Source organism: Tachypleus tridentatus, chromosome 5, assembly GCF_004210375.1.
Source record: "Tachypleus tridentatus isolate NWPU-2018 chromosome 5, ASM421037v1, whole genome shotgun sequence".
Lineage (NCBI taxonomy): Eukaryota > Metazoa > Arthropoda > Merostomata > Xiphosura > Limulidae > Tachypleus > Tachypleus tridentatus.
This window is the reverse complement of record NC_134829.1, coordinates 31,333,230-31,348,556: the sequence shown is the minus strand read 5'-3', so window position 1 is coordinate 31,348,556 and position 15,327 is coordinate 31,333,230. Positions and strand designations below refer to the sequence as shown.

The window sequence follows — 15,327 nt, the reverse complement described above, 5'->3', positions numbered from 1 at the left end:
AACATATATGTTTTGTTTCAAAATTAACTACATAATGGACAAACATAATAAGCCAATAAAGTAATCAAATCTTCTCAACAAATGAGACTTTTAAAACATTTTGAACTAAATAGAAATACATTAATAATAAATCAAAAATAGAAAAAGGCAAGACAAAAACAACAGCATGGAGTAAAAAATCATTGGTGTCGAACAAGATTCTATAAAGTTCCTTTTCATGACTGATAATAATAGTAGCTAGAAGAACACAAATTAATAAATGAAAATGAGTATAATTGTACAAAAAAATGCTTTAAAACTTAGTTGCCAAATACAACTTCAACTGAAACAAAACAAATATGCTTCTTTATATCCAAGTCTAGAAACATGAAATGAATATCAATCCATCCACTGGAAACTTCAAGTATAGTTAGTTAATGTATAAAATAACAACACAAAAGAAATTAGGTCATCCAGAGTTTCAGCCAATATTTCTAAAACAGTAGTCACTAATTTCATCATGGATAATTGTTTACTGAAACAGTATTTCCCTTTTTGTTTCTACTTTCTTGAACAAAAACTGTAAATGATCAGATAATTTTATATGATTTCAAAACAACTCACTTAATAAAGTTATACCTCAGTGTTAAAAGTATACAAACATTTATGTTCTTTTCATAAACTAGACAATATCAGCTCCACTGTGAAACAGTTACAGACTTACATAAACAAACAGATATTGAAGTATCTATATCAGACTATTTGTATTGTAAACTTTCTTAGGTAAATGTGACATAGCTGTAATTGTTTAGTTACATTATTTATTATTAGCTTAGATACAAACATGAAAAGATTTAAAACCTATTAAGAACTGATGGGTGCCTATATTAAAAGTGTAGTGGTTTAGTTGACTAAATCATCTGTTTGGTAATTAAGTTCAATATCATAATATTTTTGAAGTAGAACATAGTGCAAAATGGGTTTTGAACTTAATTACCATATTTCATCTTAATAATCACTTGCATTACCTGTTATATTTCAAATGACATAGTTTCATGGCTGAATTTCCATCTCTTAACCACAGCCATGGGTTAGAATCACAACTTTTCTTCAAATTTTCAATAATTTAACAAAATAAAAATTTTAAATAAATTATTCTCAGAAATAGAATTAAAAATGAGAGAGAGAAAAACTTGAACTTACTCGTCCACCATACTGCAGTTTTGGAGGTGGAAGTATTCGACCTCGGACTTCCATCATAATGTTACTTATTGATAATCCAAACTCACGAACAAACGGATCATTGTTAAAGTCTGCTTTTCTTACCTGTCAAAATTCAGTTATAAGTTAAAGACCAATTGTACTGACTATGCCAAATTATCAATGTCATTACAAACAATTTGTAACAATTTTCAAACACATCTAATGAGGGAAATTTAAAAGTTTTATAAAGTGATTACTACTTGTATTATTTTAATGTTGTCTCACACATGCAATATTTTTCCTAGATATTCAGATACAAAAGTTAACATACCCCCAAACTACTCTGCACAACTGGTAGAGCTAGGTCATCAGTGATATTTGTTAACTGGTACATTGAAGGGCTCATTAACTGATTGTAGCAGATTAGTATACTCACACCCCTACAATCACATCCACAAGTAAGAAAAAAAGTGCTCAAGTGTTATCTTCACGACTTATAGGAATAGTACTTTATTTTGCAGAATACTTCTAAGAAAAGGTAAGATTTGGTAAATGAATCACTGACATCTGCTAGACATTGTCATTACATAGCCACCATTACTTTCATTTTAAAATATGAAGTGCTCCTACCCTAATCAACTGTAAGAATAACGATGAAGAAATGATTAACTTGTACTATCATCAGCAATGTTTTTGTTTTTACCACAAGAAAGTAAAAGTGAAAGCACAAACCAACAGATGAAACACAAAAAATAACATTATCCGTAATGACGAGAAAACACACTTGTAGAGAAAAATGTGCATGTAAAACTAACTGGTGTGGGTTGAGAAAACTCTACATACAATTTTCTTAGCCCACACCAGCTGTTTTTACATATATAAATAACATAATATGACAAAGCTAAATGTAATAAGAATGAAACAACTATCCAAATGTAATATATGTCTTTTCTAAAAACTTTACCACTGGTCTCTGTTACCATGCCTGTGTTAGTAGAATTACCTAAGCTGCCCCTATAACAAATACCCATAGAAGTACTGCAGGAAGTAATAAATAACATTTACTAAGAACTTTACCACTGGTCTCAAAATATTCTCTGTTACCATGCCTGTGTTAGTAGAATTACCTAAGCTGCCCCTATAACAAATACCCATAGAAGTACTGCAGGAAGTAATAAATAACATTTACTAAGAACTTTACCACTGGTCTCAAAATATTCTCTGTTACCATGCCTGTGTTAGTAGAATTACCTAAGCTGCCCCTATAACAAATACCCATAGAAGTACTGCAGGAAGTAATAAATAACATTTACTAAGAACTTTACCACTGGTCTCAAAATATTCTCTGTTACCATGCCTGTGTTAGTAGAATTACCTAAGCTGCCCCTATAACAAATACCCATAGAAGTACTGCAGGAAGTAATAAATAACATTTACTTCCTCCCCCCAAAAAAAGGTAAAAAGGAAACAGGATAAGCATGCACAAATATGAAACTTCAAAAAAAAAATACACTGTGCATAAAAATATACAAAAATGTAACATAAAATGTCAAAGCAAATACACAAATTATTGTAAATACATGGAGTATAATTTTATCAGAAATTAATATTCAAGGATCATGAAATTACATATTTTGAAGATATATATTAGGAAATAATAAAAATTAATTCTGTCTCTATTCTTGTATATTTATCATTAAAATCACATTCAGAAGTCTCCATGATGTATACATAATTATTATAATAGGTATTTTTTTATTATTAAAATCACATTAAGAAATCTCCATGATGTATACATATAATTATTATAATAGATATAATACAAATTAACATACCAAATTATTAATTTCGCGTTCTCTATCAGGTGCTGATCTTGCAGTGGCCTAGATTTTAAAAACAATATATTAGAACTTTCTCTTTGATGAATATAAATATTATACTTTCACACTGAGTAAATAATAAACAGGTTTTCAGTTATTTATTCATCTTTTATACCAGTATGACATTTTATGCTGTTATAATCATTAGATGCAAGCTTAAGATATAACAAAAAAGTTCACGTTTCTACTTATGTAATAAAAGTAAATATAATGCCTGTTTTGGGTTCCAAACCTTCAAATTCTTTGTCAAGGAGAGTTTCAAGTGATCATAATGATGTTTCTAGATTTAGCTATTTAGCCTGAAAGTTATTTTAGTTGGAAAATCAATTCTACTATTTTGTAAGTAGAAAGATTATTTTTAATTATCCATGGCACTACTGCATTAGGTTTGCATATGAAATATTCATAACATTGTATCTGCACCCTGAGAATGGAGAAAAATAAGGTTCTCTGTGATGGGAGATGGAGATGAAATGGGAAAAATCATGACTCCTATTGCAAATTTACAGACACACAGAACAAAAGTTTCACAAAGTTAGGGATTGCACATTGCATAATACAAAAGTTTTTCCAGTATCATATAAGTAAGTGTTCCATTACAGAATGAATAAGTACAACTGTTAACAACCTATTCTGACTTTTCTTATTCAAGTATTGTTAAATACTAAAACTTGATGAAGCTACTTCTGTTAAAAAATTGTACATTAAGTTATGTAAATATAACATATCTAGCAACTATCACTAACCACACTTTGGTTACATCTACACAAGTGTGTGTAGCTGAAGATGTAAATTTTAAGCTTGCCAAATACTGAACTTGAATTGATGTTTTTTGTATTTCCTAAATGACACATCTACATCTGCTAGCATCTACTGTCATTCAAGTAGCAGTTTCAGAGGTATTTTTGAGAATAAAGTTGACATAAAAAGGGTCTGCATTTTGAAAAAATCAGTTGGACAATCAGCAGATAATTTTGAAAAGGAAGTGAAATGCAAATATTTCTAACTTGTAACAATCTTTCAGACTGAACAGATAGGATGTTAGAAAAATTTTCATTACTTGAAAACTTCCTACTGCATGTGGGAATTCCAAGATCTTTGTTTGGTGATGTCATCTACGTCAAACTAATTGCCATCTTGATGTAAGTCAAATCAAGTGTTATGCAATAAAAGAATCTTAAATTCTCTTGGCAATGTGCTGTTGCTAGAATGAAATCAATAAATAATAATAAATGTAGACCGAAGGAGGTCATAATTTCTTTGCATAGTTCCCTAGTTTACTCTCATTTTGGGTACTGTATTCAGCTTCAGCTCCTTACTTTAAGAAGGACACAGAACTAATGAAAAGAGCTCCAAGGAGATCTATTAGCATGCCTCCTGGAATGGACATGCTTACATATAAGAGGTTAATGTCTTCATAATTTTTTTTAAGAATTTTTCTGAATGGATCTGACTGAAGTGTTTAAAATTATAAATGAAATTGAGAGAAATGATGCATCACTGTATCATCTTTCTCTTTTTCTGTGTAATAGTAATAGTGTTGAGACCAATGGACACTGAGCTAAAATTTAACAGATTAGAAGTCATCTACAAATTATTTAATGTTATGTTTCTAACAACATGGCCAACCTTTAGAACAGATTATGTTCATACAAAGCAGATGCAATTCTATTGGAAAAATTCTAGAGAGGGTTTGATAAATACTTAAAATATGTGTTGAATATAGGCAGATGGATAACTGAAGTAATTGGGAAAAAGGCCCCTTGTTAAGAAGATTGGTTTTCAAATGTTCTACTGTTACTTGAAAATTGGATTCAGCATTATATTCTGTAGATTAAAGTAGTGATTATGCAGTGGCTGAAGAAGAAACCACAGAGACACCCAACACAGTGATTTGCTACATACTGGAATTCTTCCTATGCTACTACTGAAAACATTTCAAAATTTAATGATAATGGAAATGAATCCTTGAAGAGCACCAGTGGTCATGATCTGTGATTACAAAAGGTCAATGTGATGAGAGCATGTTTGGAAGTTGTGAATTTGTAAAAAGATATCAATAATTAGAAAATTTTTATCATTCCACTGTTTGTCATTGTTTCACAAAAAAAAAAAAAAAAGAGCAGACCTGATGTTTGTTTGTTTGTTTTATTTGTCTTTCTGAAATTAATCACAAAGCTACACAATGGGATATTTGTGCTCTGCCCACCACAGGTATCAAAACTGTTTCTTGTGTTGTAAGTCTGAAGACATACTGCTATGCTACTGGGGGGCAAGACTTGATCTTAGATGGTGAAACAACAATCCTAACAGCAACAACTGATCTAAATTTGAGAAAAGTTCTGAAGTCAACCAATTTACAAAAGCAGATATATGCAACTTATTTGTGAGTGCTGTATTTGCAGATTGAAAGATGAAAAGCATATTATGAGTTACCAATGCTGACACTGATAAACCTATTGTCAATTAATGTTAACATTACCACAGACACTAATGTTCCTTGTGTGTCATACAGAATAGATTCTACATATGGAAATATGATTTGGCCAAAGTTATAATGACAAAGAAGAAATTAAAATACAACTTGATTACAGGTGTAACTGAAACTGAAGATTACATAAAGTTCCACAGGTTTCAGTGGTTTGGTAATATCTATGTTCTTTATATGCCCTTCTGCCATTTTAGCTTGCAAAAAGGAATTCCAAAATCACAAAAGGTTGTAAGTTCAGAGAAATGGTCACTGGAAGATATACTCAGAAAATAGAAAATAATAATAAAGCCCAGTGATGTTGGTTATCAATCTTACAATGGCTATTTAATCCACCTTCAAACCTGATGGACTCAATAAAAATCAATGATGAAACAAGGTTAAGCAGCATCTAACAGAGTTAACCTGAAAAACAATCTGTCTGCTGGTTTAGAAGTTTCACACAAGCAGTTATAAAACCCTTTACAAATATATTATGTACTGCAGCTCATGAAATGACACTTCACTCCAACAATAAATTTATAATTAATGCATTTATCAGATCTCTTTATACTGTTATCATAATAAATTGTTGTTAACTGACACACAGGACTACAACTATAATTCCTAAATACATAGTTTAAACATTAATTTCTTAAAATAGTATAAAATAAATTGAATGTATCTTTACACCCATTTCCATGGACAATGTATTTCATATTATAATCAGACAGGAATGCTGCCCAAGAGGTCTTGAGGTAAATGGTGGCCCCAAACAAGAGTAATTAAAGGTCAGAACAACTGTGGACTGTTGACATGACATATTTTATTAAATGTATTAATCAATTAACAGTTTAAAATGTTTTAGTCAACTTTAGAGCAAATAGTTTGGCTATAACTTCATGTTACTCCATATATTTTACAGACAGAAACATTAATTATACAACCTATGCAAGACATTAGATATGTACCACAGCATTAAGTGTTATGCTGATGCAGGTAGATTAAACTAAAGTCATGACTAAAAAAATGCCTAGTTAGGCTAATATAACATGGCTTGAATGTAGCCCAACTATAAATATTCCTTAGTTGCAGTTAATTTTGACTGATAGACAGGCCTTGTTTAATTACCCTATGGTTGACCTAAATTTTAGGATAAGTTAGAAATGAAGGGTGATATTATCACATACCATTCCATCTAAAGAAAGGACAGGAATGAAGGGCCTAACACTTTGTTAACATAGGTCTAAAAAGAATTTTTCAAGAAGTTAAACTCACTTTGATATGAGAAATCTGTTGGAAATCTTAGTTGATAAGTGATATTGTTGTTTATAAAATGTAAAAAATGTGTAAAAATGGATAAACTTACAAATGAGCAACAAAAAATATGAAGTAACAGTTGCCTTGTATAACAAAAACATGCACGAGAGACCCAATATTATTTACTGTCCTAGGGCCCTGGGTGTCTTAATTTGTCACTGATTATAACTGAGTGATACAGAATGTACAAATTTATTACAAGAGGTAAACAGAAGTTGCATCAGTTTTTCTATTTTTAAAGATATCAGTGAATGTAACATTGTACATAGTCATTCTACCAGAATTAAAATTCAACAATTATGGAGTTAAATACAGAACAAGCAGCAACAAAAAATATGCAAACTTAAATCACTAAAATTACATTATAAGTAAGTGATTTTCAATAACTAGCCACTTAATAATACAATTATTCTTATTCAATTGTTACCTTAATCATTGTGGAAGTCTGCATATCAGTCAGCTTTTTAATACATCTTTGTCCCGCTACAATGTTACAAACCTAGGACACAGAAAACACAGGAAAACTTCAAACGAACTTTTAAAAAACAACAGCATTGTTTCAAATCAAACCTTAGATTCTTCCCATATATTTATAAATATAAATTATTTTCAAATTTATATTATTAAGATATGAAATGGATGAACTGTACATGGCCAAAATTAGTAAATTTTAAACTCTATTTTTATTATCCATGAAATGTTCACAGAGGGTGAGTAAATTATAATTAATAAAAACATTTTAATAATGAAATGGTAAAATCATAGAATAAAACAATTTTCACCAATAAATTATAAAACAGAAATTCCTAAATGCCGAATATAACAAGTTATTTTTATTCCTTCTTCAAACAATCTTGGATTCTGAAGATATTCTGACCATAACATCACCTGAGCTCATCATCTCTGAGAGAATTACAAAAAGCACACAGTGTTGTATTTTACTATAAACTTCACATAAATGATACTGCAGCATAACACACACACCATGTTACGGTATTTTTTATCTCATCAACAAAAGACCTTCATTCTCCACATGTCAATAATCTGCAAATGCATCACATAACATCCCATATAAAGAAAGGATATCTATTATCATGAAGTTTTGAACTGACTTACTGTTTTGCCCTTAATAAAGTCATACTGGAAATCCACATCTCCAAGATAAACTGAATTGACATATTAATCTGTTAATAGTTTAACAGATTGTGTGTCAAAGATATTACTGGTCTAAAAACTTAAATTACAGCTGAACTTATCTTGTTCTGTAAAACTATTAGTATTGATTATACTGTATTTCTTTTCATTCAGTGCACAAGGAAACTAATGGTGAAGAACAATGCCACTAACTGTGATTTATAATCATTGGATGAGTTTATATTGATGGTGTAACATACATGTTTTGACAGGAAGAAATAAAATCAAATAAAAACTGCCGATACCATACCAATCTTCTTTACAATCAGTTAATTACAAAAGGATACCAGGAGGAAAAAATATTTCAACTTTGTGTGACAGCCAAAAAGTATCTTGAAGATACAAAGTTAAGATGAACAACAGATAAGATCCTTGACTGTTAAAGTTATATAAAATAGTGCCTGATACTGAAATTTTGCACGTTTTCAACTGGGTTTAATAATGTTTTAAAATTAGAACATAGAAAAATGTAAATACATTCTAGGAGTGAAATACACACTACACAACCAATGAGAGATAACCACTTATTTGTAATCAATAAATACATTAAAACTTATTGGAAAGAGTAACAAAATATCTGGATCACTTGGAAATATTCAGAAAAAAATTACTGAATACACCCAATCCTCTGAATTTTTTCTATTGATTTACATTTGGTGAAAGTATTCCTGAAGTAAAAAAAAATTTCCATTACAACTGTAAAAAACAAAAAAAAAACTGTCCCTTAGATTCAAAATAACTTGCAAAGGGTAAACATTCAAATATACAGCAGAACCCCTCTAAAGCAGCCACCTTTGGGACTGAGACAAACCGGCTTGATCAGAGGGGTGATCAGATTATCAGGTCTGATTAGAAAGGTTCCACTGTACATAATTAGGGATTATGTAAACAAAAAAAAAAAATACTGATTGAATGAGTGCTTTCAAGGGGTGACCCAATCTGAGGGGTGGCCGCTTAGAGGGGTTCCACTGTATATGTAATATTCAACCAAATAAAATGGTCTATATCCTTTCCAATGTTTTTTTAAAACTATTCAGCTGTCAGTAAAATATAGATATTATGTGTATATTACAACAGGTTAGAATAATCTTGATAGTATCAGTTCTAATCAACCTTTGTCACCTCTTGCACATTTACATTTTTTTGTGCAGAATGATATTGTGTAGTACATGTGAACTTTACTCTGTTCAAAACATATTCTATGGACCATAAATAATTATATATTCTCTTTCACTTTTAAGTCTTTTATTATGAGACCCAATCTTAGTTGCTAGCCCTGACAGCTTTAACTTCAGGTCATTTAATTTCATAGCAAAATGTAAAGACACAATGAGAAATCTGAGTTAGTAAAACTTCTTCATGAGCTAACCAATAAATATTCATCACATTTTTATACTTACAGTATATAAACATTTTCATTTCAAAAAATCCATGGTTTCATTAAAACAAATTAATGGGCCCTAAAAGGTAAAGAAAAGACAATGTCACAATGAAAATACTTACCACTCTGTATAATCTAGTAGAAATAGTTAAGATAGCTACAGGGAGGTAGGCAAAAACCCTTAGATGAAGATACTGCCAGATCACAAAAATAATATGAGACAAAACTATTGGGCAAGGTCCACATACCCGCCCATACAATGTCCTCCAATGTACAATTAAACTGGGCCACTAATGACATAGAAATGTGAGGAATCTGATTAGATGCGACTTACAGAAGTTCTCCTCGCCTTCAAAGATTACCTAAAATAACTGATATGAATCAATTTCATACCCATCTTGTCAATGTAACTGGGAAACTGAGTGATCTCAATGAATAATAAGTCATTGTCTAGCTTCTCTAAAGCTATTAGATTAGTGTGGGAACAAAATCTTCAAGACATTCACTGGATATAACAAATGGCTGAAACCTGATCAATCATAAAAATGAAAAGTAGTGATTAGATGAACTGGTGAAAAGGATTTATCTCCTTCCATGGCTGCTACTGTTTTAGGGAAGAACTCATCTGAGGGCTTAGAGAGAATGAGAAAGTAGTTTGTGGACAAACAGCAAAAACCACTTCAACGAACAACACCTACTGGTCAGCAGCAATAAAATAAATAAATCTTCAGGGAAATGTGATACATAGAACACGAGGTCTCACACAGATGTTGAGAAAAGGTATGTCATATCACCTTAATATACCAAAGAATTTTATTTTTTTGTCTTGAGTATCAAAGAGTAGTCAATATGGTCACCTTTTATATTCGTATACAAGGAGATTGTAGAAATTTCAAACCCTTTCCCAAAGAGTCAAGTCAAAAAACAAATTATGGTTGACACTTCTCAGTGAAGTAGTTTCAACCTCTATTCAATACAACACTGTCAGTGTGCACACCATTTCCTTACATAATTGCCCATCATGGGATGAAGCATAGACTGATATATGATAACCTTAGAAATTAAACTCTGATGCCATGCAAAAGACTGCATAACTTCTATGCCTGAAGCTTAAGCTTCTGGATAAAACAGAGTACCATGTCTGCCTCCCCAAAGATGGCCAAACAAGAAGTGGAAAAGTAGCCACAACAGAAGCAGAAATTAGGGTGCAGCTGCCAATATGGTTTTCCAGCCCAGACAATGAGCTGAAACAAACCATAGTTAGTATCTTTGGAAACACACAAACTGAAGAGAAGGGTTAAAGTTATAATCCTATTCCATCCTGATAGAATGCATTCAATGTCAAAACCTGAGGGTGAGGCACTAGAGACCAAATTTCCATTAGCTAGTTGTTTCAGACAGTGACCAACCCACCAATCATTGGTGTTTTAAAATAAGAGCCAATCCAATACAAAATTTCACAATGCAACATTTATTTTGTTTCGAAAATTTGTTTAGGCAAGACAACTGATCTACTTCCAAAGTAATCATTCATGGAACATGGCAAGTTAGTAGGGTGATATGAAAGGAGAGGTCCAGAGAAACAAGATCCATAGTTTGAAAACAGAGCTTTTAACAAAGTGCCTTCTTAATGGGAAATACAAGACATCAACATGAAACTGTCATAGTAAAGCTTAACTATTTTTTCCCTTAATAAGCCCAGACCATGAAACATTGTCTTTTGGTATAGAAAGAAGGCCTAAAATATTGGATAGAGAACCTCAATGTCTGTGCATAGACCCTGGAATTCCTGATTGTTGATGCACATACCTCATCCTGAAGCAAGGCATTTGTGAAGAAATGGATCTTTTGATGAGGTAGTGGAAGATGAACCCATATCTTTTTCAGTCTCAATCTAACAACTCCTTAAGATTGAAGATAGAGATTCTGAATAAAGAAGCTGGGGAATCCAGTGAATAAATATTTATGATCCACTGACCTCATAAAGACCACTGAAGGGACCTCTTGTGTATTTGTCTCAAAAACATAAGAGATTCTCGGGATGTTCACATTCCCAAAAGGACTGTTTGTTTGTTCTGAATTTTGTGTAAAGTTACACAAGGGCTATCTGCACTAGCCTTCCCTAATTTAGCAGTGTAAGACCAGTAGGAAAGCAGCTAGTCATCACCATCTACCACCAGCACTACTCTTTTTATCACTGAATGATAAGAAATAGAGATGTGAGTAGGTGTCAAGCTTCCTGTTCCATGGTGTAGAGCTGGATGGAGTTGGCTAAGCCAGACCAAAATACATGATGAAAAAAATACCAAACTGATGACAAATTGTGAAGTAGGTCAGGTGAGCTCGTCTCATAATATTGTGCTTAACAAATATTTTTATTATATTATGGCTAATAATCTGAGGTAAATTTAGAATGATAGTAAACAATAAATAATTTAGAAAGCAGGTACCAGTAGATCATTTTATTACCATTACTTATAGTGACAATTAACAACCATAAGTTACTCACCTCCAGAGGTAGATATGTATGCTTATGTTCTTGACCAACTTGCAAACATGGCAGATAAGGATATCTATAGATGTTAAACATAAAATTATTCAATATTGTGAAAATATTAAGCCAAAACTAAGACAACTCAAAACAGTAGATCTTAAGCAAAATCTTGATAGAATTTACTTAAACACTTTATAAAAAATTATTTGTACATTTTTTCTTCAAGGCAGTTAGTTATGTATTAAATTTCAAGAAAGATTTCAAAACATCAACAAATAATATTAAATACACTATAATTCTAACTTCATGTTATTGACTAACATTTTAAAAACACATTAACAGAACAAAGTAAAAAAAAAAAAAGGAATTGAAGTACCTTAATGATAAATATTTAATTTTTTGTATTACAGCACTCAGAAAGCAGTTTAGGATTACACTAAATATATTTATAGTTTTTGTTTTTACACACACAGCTTTGATAATGTTTACTGCAACTCACTTCAACAAATTTGCCATTCATTTTTTCAGCTGGTTCAACAGTATCTAAGCAGTATTTTACACTGATGTTTAAGCTGCTGATCCACAGGACCATTAACTTATCAATTTTAGACATTAATACATTTTATAATATGCTCCAGTGTTAGGTCCAACCATTAATAAAACTAGTACTGACATGTACAATCAGATGCTTATAGTATTATTACTAAGTTCCTACATATATATTTTTATTTTCACTAAATACTTACTTTGAAAATAACATATTACTCACAGATTAGTTCCAATAAACACAAAATTAAGTTTATGATCAATAACATTCAGAACTTTTACATCATTCAGGTCAGTTTAATAACTAAGAATATAAAACAAACTACTTAGTAAAAGTATGTTGCAAAATAATTAATAATTAAGGTTCAGAAAAAACTTCCACCTTACAAATAAATAATTAAATTCAGGAAAACCTGCAATTTAAAGGAATATGAAAAATAGATAATGTACCTTTTGAGTTACTGAAATTCAAGAAAAGATACCACGGTGTGAAGTATAAAAAATAACACCCGTAATTATTTTACTACAGAAGAACATTAAGTTAATTTTAGACTTAGAATATAGAATTTGGTTTTCATAATCACTGAGATAGTAATCATATTGATATAAAAAGTTCAGAAACAAGAAATTCTGACTACAATAATTATAAGATTAAGTAGAACCACCATAGTAAACACCACTGACTTATTTCAAATAGTCATTTACAGTAAGATCAGTTGATAGGCTAGCTGTATCCCAGATGGATTAAAAAGAATTCTGACATACATAATATTATGGCTGAAATATATATAATCTAGGATTTTAGATAAATTTTCACTGTACAATTATAACCAAGTTCTGAATAACAGCAAGCAAGATATTAAACTTTCAAATAAAAAACACATCTCTCACAACAGTTACAAATATTTCAAAATCTAGTTATTTTAACTAAGAGATAGTAAAGAGAACACTGAAATACCACATTCTAGTTTTAAATAGGATAATTATTTAAAGAAAAAGGCTGATGATGATACTATGTGATTTAGTAGACCAACAATACTGAATATAAATGTTATACCCATGAGTCTATTCTTCTTTATTATGAATGAAAAGGTATGTTACATTAGAGACAGCCCACAAATATTACCACAAATATTTAATACAAAAAATGCAAGTTTTATTAACTGTTACAGAAGTAAAAGTATAAACAAATATTAAAATGTGTTGCATATTACTTTAAACTGATAGCACTATGTAACACAAATTTTGTTCCTGAACAGTAAGTGTTATTTCTTAATTGCTTGTGTTGTAAAAGTACAGAAAATGGCCATTATTTACTTCAAACTTTGCTTTTGTGACCTGGTTAACGAAATTTAGAAATTAACCTATTTTCCATGTAGAAACGGGCATATTTGCACACTTTCATTTACTTTCATTGAATAAAACAACATATGAATCAAGATTTACATGTATTTATATTAAAGTTATGCAAAAATGAACAAAAATGTTTAGAAGTAGTTTTTCAAGATTTGAGGCTGTAATGTAAATCACTTTCACGTATCATCCCCCAAATAGTCTCCCATCATGTTAGCGGCATTTAAAGTCCAGTATATCTTGGTGGAAGAGCTCGCCTTGCTCCTCTGAGTGTGCTCCCATGTCCTCCTTGAATTTATCAAGATGAGCGTCAAGGATATAGACTGTGAGGGACATCCTGCAGCCTATTTTGCCGTAGTTATTCACCAGAACCTCAACCAGTTCCACATAATTTTCAGCCTTGTGATTGCCCAAGAAGCCCCAAACCACTGCAACAAAGCTGCCCCAAGCTTTTTTTTCCCTCCCTACTGAGCTTCTTGGGAAATTCTGTGCACTCCAGGATCCTTATTTGTGGTCCAACGAAGAAACCAGCTTTGACCTTTGTCTCAGACAGCTTAGGAAAGAAGTTTCGTAGGTACTTGAAGGCTGCAGACTCTTTATCAAGAGCTGTGATAAACGGTTTCACAAGATCCAATTTATGTGCAATGGTGGGAACAACACCTTCTAAAGGTCTACTAGTGGCTCACACTTGACACTGTGCCTCCTACTGTAGTGCACTGCAGTATCCCTGCTGTCTGAAATGCAAAGATAACAGGGAAACTTGGTAAACCCTCCTTTTAGCAGATGCTATCACAGAATACTTTTTTTGCTCTTGTCTTGATAAATTGGTCACATACATAGTAGAATGCATCTGGAGAATATTTGCAGCTTCTTGATGCCATCTCTGATAAAATCAGATAGGTCTGTGTGTTCACTTAGGCAGCTAGAACTAAATTGAAGTGGTGAGTCCCTGTATATATATATATATATATTACTATGGAAAGTTCTAGACAATTCTAAAGGTTGTTGGAAATTCTTGTAAGTTCTACAACATTCTAGAAAATTCTCTATCAACTACTTAGCACTGAATCTACCTGGAATGTTCTCGAAAATGGATAAATTTGAAAATTTCATTACCCAGGTCACAAAAGCAAAGTTTGAAGAGAAAAACAGGTGTTTTCCATTTACTTTAGGTATAAGCAATTGGGAAATAACACTTTCTGCCCAAGAACAAGGAAAAGTAAAAATTTTGTTACAGAGTGTAAGTGCACATGTATTAATTTGTATTACAAAATTTTGTTTTAATACATTAACTCTTTCCATACTAGGTTGCACAATATGACTGACCTTGTAGCTACAAAGTAATGATCTGTCTCTGTACTATAATCTTTAAAAGGTTCTGTGCATTTTTATTTAACTTGGCAATCTTTCATGATTATAATCATCACAAATCTCTTGTGTATAGAAAATATTCAGTTTTAATTAATTGCTTTTAATAAATAGTTATCTATGAATATATAGAATCAAAGTG

General features: G+C 31.3%; 1 protein-coding gene across 1 annotated transcript in view; it reads right to left on the bottom strand.

Annotated features, from left to right (window-relative positions):
* LOC143250847 (protein argonaute-2-like) overlaps positions 1 to 15,327 on the bottom strand; it is a 137,648-nt gene that overhangs the window by 39,317 nt on the left and 83,004 nt on the right. Inside the window, exons 9-12 of the mRNA XM_076501938.1 lie at positions 11,934 to 11,997; positions 7,277 to 7,348; positions 3,018 to 3,065; positions 1,183 to 1,305 (exon numbers count right to left, since the gene is read on the bottom strand). Coding sequence (XP_076358053.1) covers positions 1,183 to 1,305; positions 3,018 to 3,065; positions 7,277 to 7,348; positions 11,934 to 11,997 — 307 coding nt within the window. The remainder of the gene's footprint in view (positions 1 to 1,182; positions 1,306 to 3,017; positions 3,066 to 7,276; positions 7,349 to 11,933; positions 11,998 to 15,327) is intronic.